Raw genomic sequence first — 22,189 nt, forward strand, 5'->3', positions numbered from 1 at the left:
AGGCGGCCCCGTGTGGTACGGGAAGCCCAGCAGGCTTGGTAACTGTTCTGTGCCGGTGGGTCTTAAATGCTGCTCAGGGCAATTCCTAGGAATGTCACCAACCTGTCAGACCTGTCGGAGAGGGGGAGACTGCCATTATTTAGCTGCTCTTGTGTTTAGAAGCCAAGTAAATGAAAATACTCATTAAAGAAGTCTGTTTAGAGAGCTGCTCATTATTAAACATTTATTATTATTCCTGGTTTTGTTGCATGTGATTTAAACTGCGTGGTTAGTTTCAGTCGCTAATAGTTGTGTGATGCTTAGAGATCCTGCAAGTCCTGATGGTAACCTGGTGGAAGCACAAAAGCATGTTTATTTTCTCCAGCTGTATCAGCAAGTGTAATAAAAACACCTCCTCTCTGCAAGCTTTCCTCTTCTCAGCACATAACAACATGCCTGGTATTTTACAAAATACAGATTGCGTTGTTGCCTTGTACTAAAGATGTTACTGTCAAGCAAAGGGAGAGCAACAGTTGAGATCACTGAAAATTAGGGCGTCAGAAACAGAACATTCAGGATAGCAAAGATTCACAGAAGACCTGAACTTTGGGGGGAAAGTGGGGAGAGGAAAGAGGAAGACTGCTGTGTGCAACACCGGAGGATTGGACTGGGTCCAGAGGGTGTGGAGGAAGGATGGAGCTGAGGTGTAACACGGCAAGTTGAGAACAAAGGGAACAGAAGATTACTCAAAGGAGTGCTGGTAGAAAACAAGTTAATGCCACATTTGCACTTGATGCAACTCTAGCTATTGTCTTAGCTCAAATGGGAGTGAATGGAGAAACCACATGATTTCCTTGAGCTTAGGAAAAAAAAGGTTTATGATCTTTGGAAAAGAGGGCAGGCCACTCAGGAGGACTGTAAGGATGTTGTAAGGCCAACTGTATGAAGTTCAACAAGGCCAAGTGCCGGGTCCTGCACCTGGGGCACAACAACCCCAAGCAGAGCTACAGGCTGGGAGATGAGTGGTTGGAGAGCTGCCAGGCAGAGAAGGACCTGGGAGTGATGGTTGATAGTCAGCCGAATATGAGCCAGCAGTGTGCTCAGGTGGCCAAGAAGGCCAACGGCATCCTGGCTTGTATCAGGAACAGTGTGGCCAGCAGGGCTAGGGAGGTGATCGTCCCCCTGTACTCGGCTCTGGTGAGGCCGCACCTCGAGTACTGTGTTCAGTTTTGGGCCCCTCGCTCGAGGTGCTCGAGCGAGTCCAGAGAAGGGCAATGAAGCTTGTGAGGGGTCTGGAGAACAAGTCCTGTGAGGAGCGGCTGAGGGAGCTGGGCTTGTTCAGCCTGGAGAAAAGGAGGCTCAGGGGTGACCTTATCATTCTCCACAGGTAACTTAAAGGAGGCTGTAGCGAGGTGGAGGTTGGTCTGTTCTCCCACATGCCTGGTGACAGAACAAGGGGGAATGGGCTAAAGTTGCACCGGGGGTGTTTTAGGTTGGGTATTAGGAAGAACTTCTTTACTGAGAGGGTTGTGAGGCATTGGAACAGGCTGCCCAGGGAAGTGGTGGAGTCACCATCCCTGGAGGTCTTTAAAAGACATTTAGATGTAGAGCTCAGTGATATGGTTTAGTGGAGGACTGGTTAGTGTTAGGTCAGAGGTTGGACTAGGTGATCTTGGAGGTCTTTTCCAACCTAGATGATTCTGTGATTTTGATCTCTTGGGTTTTCAGTTTCCCATCTCTGGGGTAGCTGGGAGCTGCTTGTTTCATGGAGCCACAGACTCACAGAAGGGTTTGGGTTGGAAGGGACCTCGAAGCTCACCTAATCCTCCCCCTGCCATGGGCAGGATCACCTCCTGCTGGAGCAGGTTGCCCAGGGCCCCACCAGCCTGACCTTGGGTACTTGCAGGCAGCTGCCTTATTGCACAGCGTAGGTACACTGTAGGGCCTTTATGGGATTAGGAAACCACCTAAACCTGGGAGATTACCTGGTTGCTGACTCCAGCGGGTTTAAAACTTTTTTTTTTTTTTTTTTTTTTTTTTTTTTTTTTTTTGTGGAGCGTCCTGGATTACAAACTGTAATCTGAGGGCTTCTCTATGGTAAACAGATGTATTTTGTTCTCAAGATAAAAGTGTTTATAAAGGATTTCTTTCCTAAATTGCATGTGTAGTTTCTGTTGGTTTTTCGTTCAGGATTACAAAGGTAATAATTAAAAGCAGTGTTTGCTATTTACTGACCTAAAGGTACTATCTCCTACTGAGAGTAACTGGAACCCAAAGATAATGGATTAGCTGCTGCAGTTCCAGCTCTGACGCTTTGGTATCACTTCCTCATACACACAGTAGCATTTCTCAGCTCTTTTTGCAACGATTTCCAGCTTTTCATAGCAATACAGTGTTGTAAGCAATTACTTCTTTATCTACAGAGGCAGGTATGGCTAGAGATCAATTCAGTTGACTAAACAGGGGCATTCGGTGTCATTTTAGATGTATGTGGGTATGCAGATCGTCCATGTAGAGCTTGCAGAGATGATGCAGCACTTACAGGAGGCTTGTATCCTTCTGCAGTAGCAGCTGCTTATCAGGCAAGGTATTTTAGGGCTTCTAAAACGGCATTTGACACACATGTTTAGGCACCTGAACTTATCCCTAGTTCCTTGTCAATGTAAAAATGAAATTAAAAGCTATCAAAGGTGTTCTAATAGCAAGGAGGATATGAGATTTACCTGAAAGTATAACATTTTCTTGTACTATTTCTGATTTTGTTCTCTTAAAGACCACTTAACAATGGACTTTGAACATTTCTAAGTAATAGCTCTAATTTGTAATTAACATGGTTTTTATGGTAGATTGATATACATTTAAAATTAATACCTCTGAGCCTTTGAGAGATGGTCTGATTTTCTTTTTTTGCTTGTAGAGAAATACAGTAAGCATATGTTCTGTAGGAAAAATGCACCTACAATTAAATAACCAGTCATTTTCTATGAGTTCTGAAGTTGAACTGCAAGCCTGAAGGGCAGAAAACATGCCACGTTGCTCTTGTTAAACTGTCAAATTATTACTGTGTTCAAAACTAGAAGCTTTTCAGTTTCTTCCCAAAGCATTTTTGGAGTATGACTCAGTCAGTAAAGCAGTTATCTAACGTAACCACATCGACTGCACATAGAATTTTGTGTTCTGTTTGTTTAATTACACTGTTACCAAACCAATATTTTGGGATTTTTCTCTCATTTTACAGGATTCTGCTCAAGAGAGTGTCATCACACGAGATATTCATCGTACATTTCCAGCACATGATTATTTCAAAGATACAGAAGGAGACGGTCAGGAATCTCTATACAAAATCTGTAAGGTACAGTCAGTACTCTGAATTTTCAAGTGTTCATGTTTTTGCTGTGATTGTATTTTGCCCTGCTAACCTTGTTCTGATCCAAATCACTAATCAATACATTTTTAACACTTTACTTGGATGTATGTGAAGAATAGTACTAGGTATCCTGAAATAGTTTTTGTAACTTAGCATTTTGTATCTCCTAAGATGCACGTGAGAAGAGCTGAGGCTCACGTGAGTTTTACTGACAGGCAGCTTGCTATCAGAGGGCCGTTTCAGTAGAAGAATGGTGGATTAAAACTTTTTTCCTCCCTCCTGGCAGAGAGGATTTCAGAGGAAGAGAAATCCACAGAGCAAACTTTGCAGTTAGATTAAGCAGGAATATCTCTGAGATAATTATCTAGAGAACAAGTTAGCTGACCTTTCCACAACTGATTTCTGTGTATAGCTTTTCACTCACAACTTCAGAGCACCTCTGATCAAGGAAAAGTCTAATGTTTTTCAATTTAAATACATATATAGGGAAGGTGAAGTACTAAGTGAACAGATTTGGCTGGGCTATACAGATAGAGTTTTGTTGCTCAGGAGGGATCCGGAAGGTAGAACATTGCAGCTAGATAGGTAATTCTCTTGCTGTCAGATTTTATTGTGTTTTTGGCAGTTAGTTTTTGTTTTACATTTTTTTCTACATGTAGAAAAAATGACAAAGACATTTCTACTGCTCTTCTTTTCCTTATTACTCTGTTTCCTCCTCCAGCTGATTTATAGACAGAAATGATGGAGTTGTCATAACAAGTAGACATGAGTGTCCTGCCTTTGGGGTATATTGATACGTATTCCTGTTCTTCAGATAAATTCTATGATGATACAGTCTGCTATTCAAACAGTAATTTGGACAACTGTTAAAAATAGCTGCTTAGGTTACATATATTGAAGTTCATTGTCCTAAATAATCCACATAAAAATTAATAATAGGAAAATAAAAGATCAGGGAGGACTTCGGACCAGTTATATTGATTTCTCACTAATCTTGGAGGGCTTTGAAAAGAAAAACTAGGATGGGTAGGTAATTATTCACTTGTCAGTTTGCTATCAGTTAAGTGAAAAATGATGGAATGGCATTCAGCTTATCAAGAATTAAATGTGAGAAGTATATTATAATGAATGCCTGTAAGTTTATTGAAAATAGATCTTGACAAGCTAACATAAAAAAAGGAAATACGATTTTCTTTGGTGAAGGCAATTTTATCACAATTCTGTAGAACATGTAGTCTGATGCAATGCTAAGAAAATTATAATCACTGGACTAGTTAGAATATGAATAAAATACACTTTAAAGAATTAAAAACTGTCTAACAGGTTGCTAAAGGTAGCAGCATTGAATCAAATGTATTTCAAACAAGGTGTCACGAAGATCTCTTGTTTATTTGATGTTCTCCTGTTAGTCACCTAAAAGAAAACAGAAAAGTCATTTCTGATAAAAATTTGTAGGGGACACGGAGAAGGGAATGGTAAATAATGAAGTGTAGAAGGATGTGTATGTAGATGAAGCTTAGGTAGGAATAGAATCACTTGAACAACTCAGTCTTTTACAGTTGCTGCAGCTGCTTTTCATTACAGTGTCCAGAATTAGATGACTACTGCTAAATTGGAAAGAATCTGTAGAAGTTCCATGCCAAGGATGAACTTGATTTGAGAACATTCTTTGGAAAGAAAATCTCATTCTCATGAATGGGTATCTTAGCTTATTTTGTTTAATAAAGAGAAGATAAAGGAAGGAAACTGATTGAACTAGAAATGACTTAACAGACTTTTCTGTCTAGCAGACAGCTTCAGAGAGGTAGACATTTCAGTCCTTTCTGGGTTGTCTGTAGCAAAAGTGAAGAACTGCACTTCTCTCCCACAGCCAGGGCTTTTTCTGCCCTCTGGACCTCTACTTCTGCAGAGAAAGGAGCTGCAGATGTTGCTTCTCTCACCCTCAGGTTTCTGGAAGAGCCTAGATGAGAGTCCACCAGCATGTGCATCAGGTTGAGGACTGCTTTTCCCTTGAAACATTCTCTATCTGCAGTCGAATCACCTCTGCCATTTTGCCACTCTATTTATATGAACAGGTTCTGCATAGCATCTTTGCAATCAGCTTTTAATTTACTACTCTAAGCAGCTTTGTATCATCACCAGACTTCGTTTCTGTGCTATTTTTTGTGTTCTGTATGATTTATGGATATTTTCAGCAGCATCAGACCTAGCATATATTTCTGTAAGATTCTGCAAGAGACTTCACCTTCATTCTGTGGGCGAAAACCGACTGTTTATTCCTTCCCTTGATTTCCTATCATTTAATCAATTATTTGAGCCTTCTTCTGTGGCAGCTGAGTTTCCTAAAAAGTCTTTGGGAAGGAATCTTGTTGAATGTCTTTTAAAAATCCCTGTATACTATACTGACTGCCTTATTCTTTTATGTACTCAGTGGTTCCTTCAAAGAAGGATTTGTGAAGCATTGCTTCCTAGTATAACAGCCATATTGAATATTCAACATTGAATTATTCATAAGTTTACTGCTTTTATTCTTGCCAGTTTCTACCTACTTGCCAGTATGGAGATGAAGCTTAACTGTAAAGTGTATTTCTAGGCAGCCCCTTTTCCTCATACTTGTACAGTTTTCTGAAATGGTGATGGCTTTGTTCTGCAAATGACCCATCTATGGCTGTGTCTAGCTGGACCTTGAGTTTGTTATTGACTTGGTGAGTTTTAGAGGAATACTCTTAAAAACTAATTAATTTTCTTATAAAGTTGCCATTCCACTGGCTGCTCTGTTACTGGAATAACTTCCATCAGAGGTGCTAATGCACTCACACCCTTCTTCTGAAATGGCAACAGGATGTTTGAAGAATGGGATTGCTGAATGAGGCCAGAAGAGGGACTACCCTCCCTCCTCAAGGTAAAGAGCTGAGGAGCGTTTTCTCCATGCCCTACTGGAAAGAGAGTTGATCTGAGCAGTCAGATAAAAAGGAAAAGCATTAAAAGCTCACTGCCTCATATGAACAGGTCTGTCAGTTCTAGTTCAATCTCTTAATCTCTTCTTCAGAACAGTGGGAAATCAGGAAAGATGGAAACTTCTTCAGTTGCATAACATTTATGTGACAAAGTAAAGTATCTAAAAATAAACTTTAAGGCTGACAGTGGTGATAAGGAATGAAAAAAGTTCCAGATCGGAGATTTCACTTGAGGACATCGCATAAGCTAGATTTTCCAGAGCAAGCATCTTCAGGAAATACTTACATTTCTTGCACCCTTTCTGTTTAAATAACATGAAAATTCAAGCTATATTTAAAGAGTTAATTCGCTGTGTTACAAAGCATAGCAGAAAAGTACTCTTGACCTCCTTCCATGCTTGCATATGTAGTTAACAGCTCTATCCTTCAGGGAATCAAGGTGTGTGGCTCTTGAGTTTTGGAGGGTACGCAGTGCACTATGTAATGCGAGATATGTTTTCTCTAATTTTTTGATTAAAGTAACTCCTCTTTGATAAACAACCACTGTGATGTTAATAGCAGGAACTGAATATGTTGCCTGGTAATCAGTTTATCTAGGTTAATAATCTTACTGGACAAACTGAGAAAATTATATACAACATCTCTGTGTTTTTGTGAAAGTGGTTGAATAATTTTTCAGAGATTTGGAGTTGGTGTCAGTGTTTTCCAGTGAAAAAGGCATTATGAAAAGCTATGAATCATTTGTGTCATGATGTATTTTTGTTACTGAGTACTTATCTCCTTGCTTTATCAAATTCGGAGCTTTTTCTTAGACCCAGTCATACTTGCCTGGGATCAGTGTGATTTTTGGCTTGAAAAGAGACACTGCATTTCAGCAGTTGTCACAATGCCTGTTTGTTGATACCCAGATTAGTAGAGGGAATGATGAACTGTTTTTCTAGTAAAGCTAATACTTTACTCTCTTTGCTGTATAATTGAAATGCGAAAATGTCTTTGAATTGCTCTTTTGTGACCAGTAGCTTCTATATCGTGCTAAGCAACAAATGATGGATTACTCTAGGCTCATCCTCCAGCATGGCAGAACTGCTGCTGAATGCCATCCTGTTTTTTTTTTTTTGTTTGTTTGTTTGTATGTTTTGTTTTGTTTTCATTTTCACGTTGTTGCAGCATCTTCTTTCATATTATGACCTCTTTTCTGCATGCACGTGTTCTTCTGCATTTCTCAATATTTTCTTAGTATCTCTTCAAGTTTACAAATGAGTGGTTTAAGTATTTGTCCCCTTTGGTTTAATTACTTGTCAAAGAGCAGGTCTATTTCATTGCTATAGCAGTCTATTGTATTTTAGAATATACATAGGAGCATAAACAGAATCTGTTAAGAATCATTTTTCATCTATTTTTAGTTGTTTATTTTCTTCACTACTGGATTGAAGAGCAGTTTTAGTAAATATTGTTTCTTATTTCATGCAAAGGATTTTTAATGTTGCCTTGTCTTCTTCAATTTCTGTATTAATAAGGTTCCTCCTCTGTGCATCTGTGCTTAGCGAGGCAGCAGCAGTACTGTTCCTGCATATGGATTTTCTGCTGAGACTGTACTAGTAAAAAGGTCAGGGTTGTGAATCTCAAGTGCTAGAAATGGAGTAAAGACTTTACTGTGTTCAGGGGCTTGCCTGAGTGAGTGCGAACCCATCTTTGTTCCCTGGGCCTTTGCTAGGCCTGTGGCTCTGTAGGAGGTATAGTGCATATGGTACAGCTGCCCCTCAGGGACACTCAATAAATGAGTAACTAATTTTGAAAAATGCACTTTTCAGTTAACATGGAAATTCCCTGTAGGATGGGACAGTCGTAGGAATATCCCTACCTTCAGACTGTTGGCCCTGTAATAAATTTAGATGTGGAGCCTTACATTGTACTATTAGGTGTGGCGTTTTAAATTGTGCTCTCACTGACAGCTTCTTCAGGCACCATGCAGGTTTTTAACTCTACTGAGATGGACTCCAGCACAGAGTCATCTCTGTATCAAACACCGAGAAGATGTCCTGGATTGTTTCTGTCATTTCGGTAGTGACACAGAGAATAAGTCAAGGGAGCAAATCAGGCTTATAATTCTAAAAATTTTGCATTTCTGTTACATTTTCTGGCTTTTTTTCCCAGGGACAGAGATATCTAGCATGGCTGTTAACAAGCAGCTTGCCAGTTCGCCTGTCACTATTTCAGAGAAGCGAGTTCCCTGTGCCAGAAAACTTTACTATTGACAAGAGAGACACCGGTACTGCAGATGAGGAATGGAGATCTGTAGGGCCTCTGCTTGTACCTTTTCCACGGCATTGCTGTGAAGCGTGTCTGTATGGGTGGGGGGGGATGAAAGCTCTGGCAAACAAGAGAAAGATCTTTTTATGAGGCAGGCACTATAGAAATATTTATCAAGAGATCTGCTTAATTTCTGATGTAATTGTAATTAATGGAATTGAGTTACTATGGTAAAGGCAAATTGGCAGTGTGACTGTAAGCTGATACTTACTAGTTAGTGTTTTGCATTTTGCTGCTATTTCAAGTACATGTGAACCTTCAGGAAGTATAAGCAATACTTTCCGTGCTTATGAGGACAAAATGGTGAACAAAGTTCAGTCTGGAATGCAAGATGTGCTCCTTACTCTTCCTTTTCTCAAACCGTTAGGACTGATACATAGTAATTGCAGAAATCCCAAAGCTGAGTTATTACATTCAGATCAGCAACCTTTCATTTTTCAGCAGTACATACCTAGAATTTTTGTATCCATGGAAGATTCTGATCTCGGAAGATTTTCCTCCAATAATTATTTTAAAGAAGAATTTCTGTCCATCTCTGGATTCTTCAACCACTTTCCCAATATGCATGTGGTTTAAAAAAAAAAAAAAAAAATCACTCCCAGAAAGAAGTCTACTTCTGTGATTCTCTACCATGGACTTTTTTTGATGAGACTCTTTTGCTTCCAAACTGTTCGCTTTCTGATGATTTGCTAATAACTGCACACTTCAGCTCTGCAGAAGACAGACAGTTATTAAAAAGACACTTTAATTCTGTAGATGAGGTCTTCGTTAAGTTAAAAGGAATTAAAATAGGCTTTGAGACAGAATTGTTATTAAATCTCAGTTGTGAGAAAGAGAATATTTCAGATCCTGGTTAATTGATGCATTGTGACTGGAGGTTCCTGAAGAGCTTAAGAAAATAACAACTGAAAGTTTACTACATTATCAAAGCTTGTCGTGGGAAAAATCCCATTCTCTTGAAATTACAAAGTAAACAGTGACTTCAGTGGAAGTAGGAGGTTTGGGATTTTGCTTTGCTTTCATGTTTCATACAGAAAAACAAAGTTAATGCTCCTAAATTCCTTGAAAGGATAAATCTTAATTCATCTTAGATCTTTTATCAAGAACTTAATATTATTGAGGTATCTGTAGGCAGCATCCTTATTTTTGAGGGTATTTTGGTTAATTACATCACATTTCAGCAATAACAAGTCCCATAGGTTATTTAAAACCAAATAATAATAATAATAATTGGAAATATGCATAAAGCTTCAAAAATGCATTTGCTTGGGGCAAATAAAATGAAACCATGTAGATTCTACAGACTATTTTTTTTTTAAATAAAAATCTTTTGCTTTGACTTATCAGCAGATTTTTTTCCAGTTTGATCTAATTCTCATGTTCAGATCTAAGTATCTTGTAACAGCTGCTTTTGAAGATGAGTTGTGGGGAGGGGCCTAGTGGAAATTAATTTAAAAACAAAACAAAAAACAAGCAGATTCAACAGTTAATACATACATATATATTTTCTTTAATAGTTCATGGTTTCTTCTAGGACATGTTAGAAATGTTCCAAGATATGTCCCATTTACTGGACCTCTCAGATGTGTTTCTCTTATGTCCTATGTATATACATGTCCACTAATTAACTTGCAATTTTTTAAAACCAAATTATCCAAAACTACTTGTTTGTAGTCCCATGGATTTCCTCTTTTTTACAAATGTCTCCCATTTGTTGTCTGTTCTTCTGATTAAGTAAGCCAATTAATGGTTTACCAGTTTATTTTCCTTTGAAACTTTGTGTCCACACTGTCTGTTCTTAATAAATTTTTAGTATTTTTTTGATCATTTTAATTTATAATTTCTTTCTGAAACTCAGTTGGAGAAAGACCCTTCAACACATTCCCTGTTAGAAGTGGTTCCAGCAGGATGACAACCTCAGTGATTATTCTGCAATAAAACAGACACCAGGAAAGTTCCTGTGGTTTTGTGCTGGAGTTAAAATACAATTTTGTACATCATGTTTCATCATGTATTTTCCAAGTAGAAACTTTGCCTTCCTGCTCTGGATGTGTTTGAAAATCGATTTATTATTAGTCTTATTGTGCTCAGGAAGTTGGTCATGAGAAAGTTCTTTGGTCTTCCTTTATATTTTTATGCTTAAAATGCAGAGCGAGGCTTTTCTTGTTGTTTGTTTCCTCCTGCTTTTCCCCCATTTTCTATCTTTTGCCACAATTTCATTTTGTTTCACAATCTCCAAGGCATATCTTTTTCTTTCTGACAGCTTTCCTTACCTCACTTTTTGTCTATGCTAATTCTGGAGGCAGTTTGTTTGCTCCACTGTGTTGATTTCCCAGTAGTTTTGTTGTTGTTGTTGTTGTTGTTTTGTTTTTTGTTTTATAAAAAAAAAAAAAAATTGTTTGCATTAGTTCAATGCTGTTTTCAGCAAACTATTAGCTATTGTGCTAACATTGCTTCTGATAAGAGAATTTTCTGCAAATTATTACTGTTGCAGTATTATTACTTCTCAAGACAAAGGGAGCCTCCCCAAAAGGTCAATCATCTACTATTTTTCAGCTTGGATTTTTTGTTGTTGTTGTTAAGTAAAATAAAAGTGTTTTATGCAGTATGAAGAAATCATAAATCAAATTTATTATTTGCAATTTGGCATATCTGGAGCTGGCCTTTCAAAAGCAGAAATAATGCATCTTTTAGGAGTGCTACGGAAACAAACTAATAGGCATCCATAAACTGATAGATTTGGGGAACAAAGACATAAAGACTCTATTTACTGTGTATTATTAACCAGAGATGGTTTTAATAAGCCCTATGCAATATTAATTTAAGCGTTGAAAGTAATTTCTGTTAATTCCATGTTTGGAAGCTAAAGAGTAATTTAAAATTCACTTTTTCAAGGACAGCACCCTTATTTCTAGTTCCAAGTTCTGTGCCTGTTATTGTATCCTTCTGGAGTTATTTTGTGTATTTTGCTTTTATGGCTTGAATAGGTGAAACCAATAAGCAACTTATAATGGTTCCTTAATTTTTTATTTTTTATTTTTGGCAATAATTTGTGTGATTAGTCTTCTTGTATTTACTTGACAAATGAAAATGAGCAGTGGGTTGGAATCCAGGTCACCCCAGTTCCAACTGCTGGGGACCAGCAGCAGCACAGACAAATGCCCAGTGATGGTAAGGCATGCTTTGGCTTTTCACAGTGCTGCAATTGTAGTAGGAGATGTATGGCTGAGTTGTTTGCAAACAGTGACCTTTAGCGGAATACTCAGTGAATATTCTTGATGGAAATCTTCTCTACTGGAGTCAGCGCATAATTTCTTAGAAATATTTCTTTCTTTGTTTCTGCCAGTCAGAGTGAAAAAGAAAGGTGGTTTAAAGACTTGACATACATTTTGGCCTCCATTTCAATGTTCTGGCAGAAATTATTGGCAATTATATTAATGCACTTGGCTTAAAAGGAACCAAATGTCTTTCTGAGAAAAAATTCTTGACTTTTGAGGCACTTCTAAAATCCAGTGGGGCAGACCCCTGTGGCTTTGGTTCCCCCAGCACTACTCTTGTCGTTCATCCTGCTTCCACTTACTGAATTTGCAATCTGATTCCATTGCAAACTTAAAACCTGCAGGTAAGCACAGTGTTCCAGTTCGAAACACGCTTGGCTGTAAGCGGTGCTGGAGGTAGTCCGGGGGCAAAGCACATTTCTTGGTTCACGTGGCTTGTTCCTGGAGCTCTGGCCTGGTGCTGCTGTTGTGCTTCGCCTTGCTTTTCTCTCAGGATGGCTGTCTTTCTGCTGTCAGTCCTGCTCCTGCTTACTTTCTCAAGTCTCCTCAGATTTTTAACATCCTCTAACATCTCTTTCAAAACAGTATTCATCATCTTGTCTCTGAAAAGCAAAGAGGAAGGGAAGGTCAGTTATTTTTAATAGGAAGAAAAAAGTGGCGCAGCCATCATACTGTAGGAGAAGGAGTCTTCATTTTTCAGCATAGCAAGGAAATGGAAAAGCTGTTTCTGATGAAACTTTCAGTGTAGGGTAGTGCTCAGTGATTTTCAAACTAACAGCCTCAGATCCTGAACTTTCATGATGTAAAGATTTGTTTTTCCAGAACGAAGTAAAGAAGCACGCTCCCCATCACACAAAGGCACCTGGTTCGTAGCTTACATTTTTTATATTCCCATTATTTCATTACTGAAATGAAATTCCCATTCCTCAGTGAAATTATCTCCAGTTTAGGTGAAGGGAAATTGCATCCAACTCTTTTCATGCTGTTTTAAAAATAAAAATAGACAAATACAATGTTCATGGAAGACTCAGGGCGAAATACCCAGGTTTTCCTAAGTGCACTGAAAACCTATGCAAGGTGGGTTACAATCTCACTCCATTTATTATTTTAGCCTGCATGGTTGTACGTATTCTGAATATCAAAATGTAATACAATCAATAGCAAATGAGTAAATACATTCTGAGTATATGTTGACTTTTATTTTTTCTAGGCATACTCTGTCTATGATGAAGACATTGGATATTGCCAGGGACAGTCCTTCCTTGCAGCTGTGCTACTCCTCCATGTGAGTTAATTGCAAAATGAAAGCTTTGATATTTGAAGCCAAAGCAGCTTTAAAATCAGTAGTACTGGAACATAGTGTTTGACAGATACTTACTCTTGTTTATTTGTCTCTGTTCATTTTCCTGTTGTTGCTTTTTGGCAAACAGTGAATAATGGCTTCTATCTTTACGGATGTAGATTTCATTTATCTAGGAGAAATCTGATAAATTATCAAGCATTTCTGTGTCAAAAACAGACACCGATGAGTTACATTTTTCCTTTGAATTTAATTCTTATGTAGGTAAACTTCCTTTGGGTTTAAGGGAGATATTCTCAGAGTAGCCAACAGGAGCAAGCAGTCTCATTAATTTTCAGTGTCCTAAGGACATTTTGTAATATCTTTTGAATGAGAGCTGAATTTGAACATTAGTATTTTAGCCTGTAACCAAGAACTGTAGAAACTTGGATCTGTCACCTCCTGTATATGAGTATGTACATGTATGTGTATAGTGATAGGGAGATAAATAAACAGTTTTTATATTTGGCTTTAACTTTGATCATGTTTCAGTGGAAAAGAAACAGATTCAAATAGTATGGATATTGGTGGATATTGTAAAGAATTTCTGAATAAAACTCCCCAGACATCAACAGCAACTCTAATTCAGGCCATTACCTTTTTCTATCAAGCTTTAATTAATAAATTATTAATCATGGTTGAAATATGCTTTAGATTGTGGTTTTGGATAGGACGTTGGTGGCATATATGCTACATGTACTCTCCCTAAGGCATCAAGAAATCAAATTCTGATCAATTCAACTATAATTTGTAATTCCTAGTGAGATCTAAGACTCCTCGAATATTTATGGAGCATGACACACAGTGGAAGTGTTATAGAGAAGCTTTAGATTTCTCAAGAGTAAACCTGAAATTAGTCAGGTTATTGCAGTCCCACATATGCTGCAAATCACCTCATCTCTCAGTTATTTTGCGAGTAAATTTTTACCCAAAGAAGTTGTTTAATTTCCACTGGAAGAATAAGCCAATTGCAATACGGGAGGGTTTTAGAAATGAGTAGGTGTCACATTCTTAATGTTCAACTAATACTTAGCTCCTTTCTCTTGGTAGTGTGCTGTCATCACGATAGAGACTCACCTTTGTTTCCAGTGTTTCTGCAGTTAGAAGAAATTGGCCTGTTATGTGGGGAATACTAAATGGCAATTGCACTCATTTTAATTTGCCCTTTGTAATGTTTGCTTTCATAATAGGATATTAAACTGAAATAATCAGAGAAAGGGGGGAAGGGAAGCTGTGTCACTCATGTAAGTTGGGAGCTTCCCAGGATGTCCTTGAACTTGTGTTTTTCTCAAATTTTCCAACCAATCTGTATCTGTGAAAGCTTGTGAGATCCTCTCTAACTCTCCAGTCTTTGCATGGATTCTATCCCCTTTCCTTTCCCCCTTTTTTCTGGGACAGGCTATCATTTCCCTTCAGTGTAGATATCTTTCAGGGATGGTTGGGTAACCTGAACTTCCATCCTGGCTTTTTGTGATTTTCCTGCTTTGGTGAAATCCCCATCAAAGATGAGCAAGTAATTTCTAGTCATGGGAGACCAGTGTTGCCAACTCTGATAGTTTTACTGTTAGTCTCATAATATTTGATTATTTTTTTTCTCACTGTCTAACTCTTGGAATCATTACTACGTGAAAAAATAAAAATTCATTAAAAAAAAAAAAAAAGCAGGTAAATTTCTGGCTTTTGTGATTCCAAGTAAAAATAATAAGGGACAGATAGCTGAATGTTTAAAACCAGAAATGCCCAAAATAGGCATTTTCTTAAAAATAATAATAATTTTAAAAAAAAAGATAAACTTCATTTTATGATTTTGAATTCTTGGGGTTGGTAATATTGGAGAACCTACGTCCACAGAGTGAGGACTCCATGGCCTCTGCCTTTATGTCCTTTGGCCCAGTACTCACCTCTGTTCCCTCTCCCTGTGCTGGGGGAGGAATGACTGTCAATGCACGTGTGTCTGAGCATGCAAGGTAGGTGTGCTTGTGCATGAGCATCTGTCATTTTATTAGAAATAATTGTTACCTTACAAAAAATGTACATGCTTTCATTTTATTCTAGAGCAGATTCAAGCTTTTTGGTCAGGATAAAACATTTTCTTCCCTTTTCTTTGTCTGCAGCCTTTATCCGCTGTCAGTGGGGATTGTTCTGACCAGATAAAATGGTGATAAAGAGCACAGATTTCTAAGAGCTTGTCCTAGGTGAATCTAGCCTGCACAGATAGCTAGCAGCTGACTTGGCAGTTCTTTATTCCAACTAGTTATTTTTATATATGCTGTCTGAAAATGAAAATGTCCACACATGGCCCTGGAGACAGGGCACAATCATAGGCTGAATTACAAAAGATAAAACCTGGAAGGTAAATATCATCAGACTAAAATTCTCTTTGAAAAAATACTGAGCTTTTATCTATTGCTGATATTTGATAAGGGACTGGCACGAGAGTGAATGAGGGAGTATACTAAAAGGTCAAGAATTGCCATTCTTGATACTCAGTAATTGTTTTCATTTGTAACAGTCTGGTGCCTGCAAAAGCAAGGTGTTTTTTTCAAAGACCTGATCTGTGGCCTGCAGGGACTCTGCTTGTGCATGTCTCCTTCCTGTGTTACCTGAAGGCATGGGGGAAAAGGGAAATGGCAGCACTGGAGGTTTGATGACACAGGGCTTCCCACAAATTCGACACTTTATAAGTTCAAGCCAATAAATCAGAGTGGCCCACATAGCTTTTCCATCAGTACCACCTTCTGAAATTCTGTTGGATGAGAAATTTTGGTCAAACTGGAATAGAGAGCTTATGGAGATACGGCTTCCGAAAAAAATCACAATGTTAATAGGGGGGAGCGGTCCCTCCAAGCTCCCAAGGAGGTTCTGTTGGCAAAACTTGTTATTTCCTTATTCATCGTTTGAAACCTGACTTCAGAGATTTTCATGTCTTGGGGTTTGGATGAAAGTAAACAAGCATTATTCTCACTAAGGGTTCTTTATCTTAGCTCTCCTGCTTTTTTCACTTAATCAAGTTTCTCTCAATAGAAATCAGTGTCTTGGGATGTTGTTTTTCTTTTTCTTCCCTTTTATTTATTTATTTATTTATTTATTTTTAACTCATATTCTGAGAGTTGTGTGCTGGTTGATCTCGTACCTATTGGCAGAAAGAATACTGATGACAGTATCGGGGTGCTTTGCTGAAAATTTTAATATATCCCAGTTTTTGAATTCGTTGTTCCTGAGGTATTTAAGCATACGTGTGTGTGTGTGTGTTTCTATCTGTATAAAGAATTTCCATCCTCAGCTCAGTTTTCTAAATTATGTTTGTGTATTTTTCCAGATGCCAGAGGAGCAGGCATTCTGTGTATTTGTGAAAATAATGTATGACTATGGCTTGAGGGACCTCTACAGAAATAACTTTGAAGATCTCCATTGCAAATTTTTCCAGCTGGAGAAGTTAATGCAGGTGGGGCCAGAGTAACAAATTATTCTACTTTCGTAAATGGAAATATTGGTGAGGAGACTAATGTTTTGATTTCATAACCTACTGTATGATAAAACCCCTCTCCTTTAAGGTAGTATAGAACCAAAGCAGGGAAGTTTAATATCTGGATCCAAACATTGTGAGTCAGATTTATTTATAATTTCTTGATTTCTTTCATATACCAATCTTGCTGCTAATCTTTGTATTGAAGCAGAGTATGTATCTGTGTTTTTTTCACTCTCTGTTTGCTTACTGTCTCTCCTCCCTGTTTTGTTATGCTACTTAGAGAGAATTTTTCTGTTCTGTTAAGGCCAGCAAATCTTTTGGACTCCCACCATCAGTGTCCTACTTTCTATGAATTGTGTTGATGGTTAAGAGGTCAGGCAAATCAGGACATCCTGATGCTTATGAAATACAAATCAAGTGTAGGTTATTTTACAGATTTTGCTGTAATTTCAGTACATCGCTCTTTTTCAGATGTAATTATATCATATTCAAAGCAATTTAAATAAAAGGTTGCAGGTTTTACACATTGGTGTTCTGACTAATAAGCACTTACTAACAGTCCATTAAGCCTTGACCTGGATTTCTGTTATTATAGTGAAAACTAGCTGCTAGAGTCATTTACCATAAATGAACATCCATACCTCTGAGATTTGTTAAAACAAACAAAAACGTTCACAGACCACAATTAATTGAATGATCTTTTTTCAGATTTCAAACTGTGCATATTTCCTACTTGATCAAGTACAATTTAATACTAATTAATTTGATTCTTAACACTAGTATATGGTCTTTTCAATATTTATGTTATGGGCATAAAGCTTTTTACTCCATTGACAGAAAATGAGTATATCATCAGTGTAGAGTATAATTATCGGTGATTATTTTGTGTTGGTTATATATGTTCCTAGTTAGAGACATTGTGTGATGAAGTCATGAACATTAGTGTGCTGTGCTGCTTTCATGCTCTGCAAGGTGGTCTATTACTTGTTTAGCAGAATAATTTGCAAGAAGACACAGTTAAGAAGTAACTTTTAAAAACATATACCATGCATGACATAGATTTCACATCTGCTCTGCCTTTTTCCCGTTGAAGATTTTGTAATTTCTCAGTATTACCTAATAGTATGTTGTTTGATGCCATGACAGAATCCATAGTGAATATTTTCCTACAAATTGTAACCATGGCCACTGAAAGTTATAAAGAAACATTACCATTGCTCTAAAGAAGCCAGGATTTCACTTTATGTTTTTCAGTCTTTAGCAACCTGGTACTTGCTGGCAATGCAGATGATGAACCTGAAGTAATGAGTAATACTGAAACATTTATTTTTTCTTTTACTCTAGGAGCAGTTACCTGACTTGTATAGCCATTTCTCAGACCTCAATTTGGAAGCTCATATGTATGCATCCCAGTGGTTCCTCACTCTTTTCACTGCCAAGTTTCCACTCTGCATGGTCTTCCACATCATTGACTTACTACTTTGTGAGGTAAAAATACCTTGAATCAGGAATCCCTTTCTCCATCCCCCAAATGTGTTAAGAACTTTCATCTTTCTTTGTTTCATTTCATTGGAGTAATTTACTGTTTAATTTCAAAATGTGTATACTAAATTCTTTAGAAACCATGGTTATATCGAGAAAGATGTTCAGTGAAATGCTGGTTTGGTTTTCAAATTAGAATGGTGGATCGCTTCATTCTTTGTGAAGGGATCTAATTAAGAATATCTGATGTACACATCTGTTCTAATTTAATTTGTTAATAATTTATTCAAAGTTAGGAATTCTAATCTTTTGAAGATACCTAGTAGGCTTTTAGTAGGAAAACTCCCCAGATTTTCTGATTCAGAATGCCTAAAGACTGTAAGGATATTGCATGCTGCTTTGATGGCCTGGTATTAAACAAATAATGAGAACTGGTAAGCATCTCAATTGAATGAAGCTCTTTCCATCCTATTTTTTTTCTAATATTCCAACTAAGGAATACATTACTGCAAGTACAGAATGGTACATTTCTGAATTGTAGACATGTGAACTTTGTTTAAAAAAATAGAATGGAATGGGAAAAAAAAAAAAAAGGAACGTTAATTTTGGTGAGGTGTTAGTACTTCTTTTTGTCACTGAGAAGTCAGGGCATAGAGATGGTCGTATTCTACTTGTGTATTTTGAAAAATATGTATATATAATTGATATTTTCAGATGCAAAGGGCTTCACAAGTATGAAACACTGCTGGCTCTAGTTTCTTCTGTTCATTTCTTACTGTGAAGTATTCTACTTGTGAATTTTCAGTCTTGCTGCACACATGTTGGTAATATTAATTGCAAAACAAATATTGTCCACTACTCATAACTCAATACTTTTTCCTTAAGAGTATTACTTCCGCATATTGGTGCTCGGTTATCAAAAAGAGGTGAGCTAATACTTCCAGGAATCAATTCCATGTTTCCATATAAGTATGTTTTGCTTTTGACTTATCTGAGCTCTGATTTTTCACTACGCCTTGATTATTTAAGTAAGCAAATAGAAAGAGAGCAGAAGTTGTTAGTCTTGTTTCATCTTTGCCCTCCTTTTTGCAGAGATGGTTATGCAATAGATGAACATAATACCCTGACCACTTTTGAATTGTTAGTGAGCTCATTTTCCGAATGGACTTCTGGTGTGGATTTGATCATTCTTTGCTAGTTGAGTTCATTTCTTCATTCTGATATTGGTGTACAGTTGATCTCAGAAATAACAGTTTTAAGAAATAGTTTGTCAAGAAGTACAGAACACCATTTCCTGGTGGCGATCATTCTGCTAGCAGTATAGTTACATCCTGACTTAAGCTCTTGCACTTCTTATTATATTAAGTTTGATGACAAAATACGCTGAAGAAATATTTCAGTCATTGTTAATATAGATTTGAAGTTTACAGTGAAAAAAAAAAAACCTTCCCCATTAAATATCTCACATCTGGCAGTGTTCATCTCAAAAGGTCTGAAGGAATTTCTCTGGGAAGGAAGGTGAAGGAATCCAAAAAGAAAGTGATAGAATCAACAGTAGAGTCTGCTAGGGAAAGAGAAACTTGTTAGCATCTGTGAAGGGTAACCACATAAAGCTAGAGAAACATCTTTTACAACAGTTAAAAATAAATCAGAACTGGTAAGAAAATTGATTTCAAATGGGAAGATGCATGCAGACATCTTGAGAAACAGTGGGGCAATGCGTAAACAGCATACTGAGGCAACAGCGTAGACTATCAAACTGCTCCTAATGTTCATGAGTCAACCAGTCTGGAGTGTAACAGGCAATTAGTTCTGAGAATCTGTGAAAGAAGCATAGATTAAAATTACATTAAAATGAAGATCTAGTTGGCCCTCATTGTAGAAGGAAAATGATATCAAAGGACTTGGGTCTGTTCAGCCTGGAGAAAAGAAGACTGAGAGAGGATCTCATCAATGTTTATAAATACCTGAGGCGTGGGAGACAGTGGGATTTGGTCAACCTCTTTTCAGTGGTTTGTGGGGACAGGATAAGGGGTAATGGTCACAAGATAGAGCGCAGGAAAATTCTGTGCCAACGTGCAAAAGAACTTCTTCACAGTGAGGGTGACGGAGCACTGGAACAGGCTGCCCAGGGAGGTTGTGGAGTCTCCTTCTCTGGAGATATTCAAGGCCCGTCTGGATGCCTACCTGGGCAACTTGCTCTAGGGAACCTGATTTGGCAAGGGGGTTGGACCTGATGATCTCTTGAGGTACCTTCCAACCCCCGCGATTCTGTGTGATTCTGTGACTAGACAGACTAGGCAAGAAATCATTCCTTAATGAGGGACTGAAATCATATTGTGAAGCTGTCCGTCCAGTCAGCCTCCAGAAGGAGCAGTCAAAAAATAATTTTGGTCTGCATTAAATTGCTCTTTACTTTATCTCTGAACAAACAGCATGCCTGTAATTCCAGCAACTGGAAGGAGAAAAAAACAGTTGCAGCTGCTAACACCAGAGCATATTCTTCTGGAAAAAAAAAAAATCTTTGAAGGCTTTTTTTTTTTTTTTTAATAAGCTTCCAGCCTTCTCATTAATTTTTCATAAATACAGATGAATTTTAAGTAGCTTCAGTTTCCTTCCTGGCTGTGCTTTCTCCATATCTCTGTTCTGTCAGTCACTGACAAACTGTTTACATCACATGTGACTCCTATGAAAGAAAAATATTGGGGGAAGAAAAAGACTTAAACCATTGCTGCCTGGGTGCTGCAAACTGGACATCCCAAGGGAGGTTCTCTGGTGCCCACAAAAGTACTTGAGTTATGGATGGACAGTTTGGGTCATGCAGGAATTCTTGGATGAGATTTGTCTTTTTAGTTTTTGACTCTGGCTGGAAGAGTGACGTTGACCATTACAGATACCTTTTAACTCTCAATCCAGAGAGGACTGGGTAAGTGGGCACATCTGCTTCCCTTGCTCGTGTTGTGGGATGGCAGCAGCCCAGCTGGGACGTGGCCCTCCTGAGCAAGACCAAATCCAGGGATGTGGCAGCCCATGAACTATTTGCTACATTGGGATATGAGAATAATCGAGAAACTTTTAAAATCACATCAAAATGCGTGCCATTACATTGAAGGTCTTTTCATCATTCTCAACTTAAATATGACTTGATAGATAAATAAATAAATAAATAGCCCAAACTCGTATGAATTTTGGACTTGCTGTGACCTGTACATGATTCTTTCATCCTGTTGTCTTCCTCTGACCTTTTTTTTTTTAAGCCATATGCAGACTGTTGAAGATGTCATTCAACCCCCAAATTACCCAAATTTCCAGTGGCCTTAGAATTCTGCCTTGATAACTGTAGGACAGAGTCTGTCACCCAGGGTTATCCAAGAAGGAAATGTATTGAAGTGATTTGTCTTTCCTTGGACAGCAACTTGAAGAAAATTTCGGGCTTGCAGGCTGGTAATCCATAGTGCCATGGTACATATTATAAGGCTTAATACTTCACGTTTGACTGTAATAAAAAAACAAACAAACAAACAAACAAAAAAACACACACAACCTGTAGATCCAGTTGAAAGCTTTTATATGATTACAGCAAAGTGCTTGCTTTTGAGCTTGGCTACGCAGATAAATTTGAACATGTCAACATCAGCTGAAGATCTTTCTACAAGGCTCCTTTTAGCTGCCTGTTTCAACACTTCGTTAGCCTCCTTTTGCTATTTCTATTTGCATTAAAGAGTAACTTTATGATAAAAATCCAAGTGCTGTGTGGACTTGTTGGTCTTATCCATCAATGTGATATTATGGTATTGAACACCTTGTGAGTCTGCTTTGTTTTGCTGCCTTCTTTTACTGCAAATTTTAAATTATTTGTTTAACTTTTAACATTCAACTTCCTTTTGCATTTTAAAATTTACAATTCAGAATTAAAATATGTGTTTTAGAAGTACTAAATAAGTGACATTAAGAAAAGGGGGAAAAAAAGGAGAAAAGGAGAAAAGAGAAATGAAAAAAAATGGTTGA

General features: G+C 37.7%; 1 protein-coding gene across 4 annotated transcripts in view; it reads left to right on the top strand.

Annotated features, from left to right (window-relative positions):
• RABGAP1L (RAB GTPase activating protein 1 like) overlaps nt 1-22,189 on the top strand; it is a 248,515-nt gene that overhangs the window by 136,191 nt on the left and 90,135 nt on the right. For all 4 annotated transcript variants that reach the window (XM_032192057.1, XM_032192060.1, XM_032192059.1 and 1 more), the window contains 4 exons: nt 3,218-3,331; nt 13,102-13,176; nt 16,550-16,675; nt 18,044-18,187. In XM_032192057.1, coding sequence (XP_032047948.1) covers nt 3,218-3,331; nt 13,102-13,176; nt 16,550-16,675; nt 18,044-18,187 — 459 coding nt within the window. The remainder of the gene's footprint in view (nt 1-3,217; nt 3,332-13,101; nt 13,177-16,549; nt 16,676-18,043; nt 18,188-22,189) is intronic.

The sequence above is a fragment of the Aythya fuligula genome, chromosome 8 (genome assembly GCF_009819795.1).
Source record: "Aythya fuligula isolate bAytFul2 chromosome 8, bAytFul2.pri, whole genome shotgun sequence".
NCBI classification, from domain to species: domain Eukaryota; kingdom Metazoa; phylum Chordata; class Aves; order Anseriformes; family Anatidae; genus Aythya; species Aythya fuligula.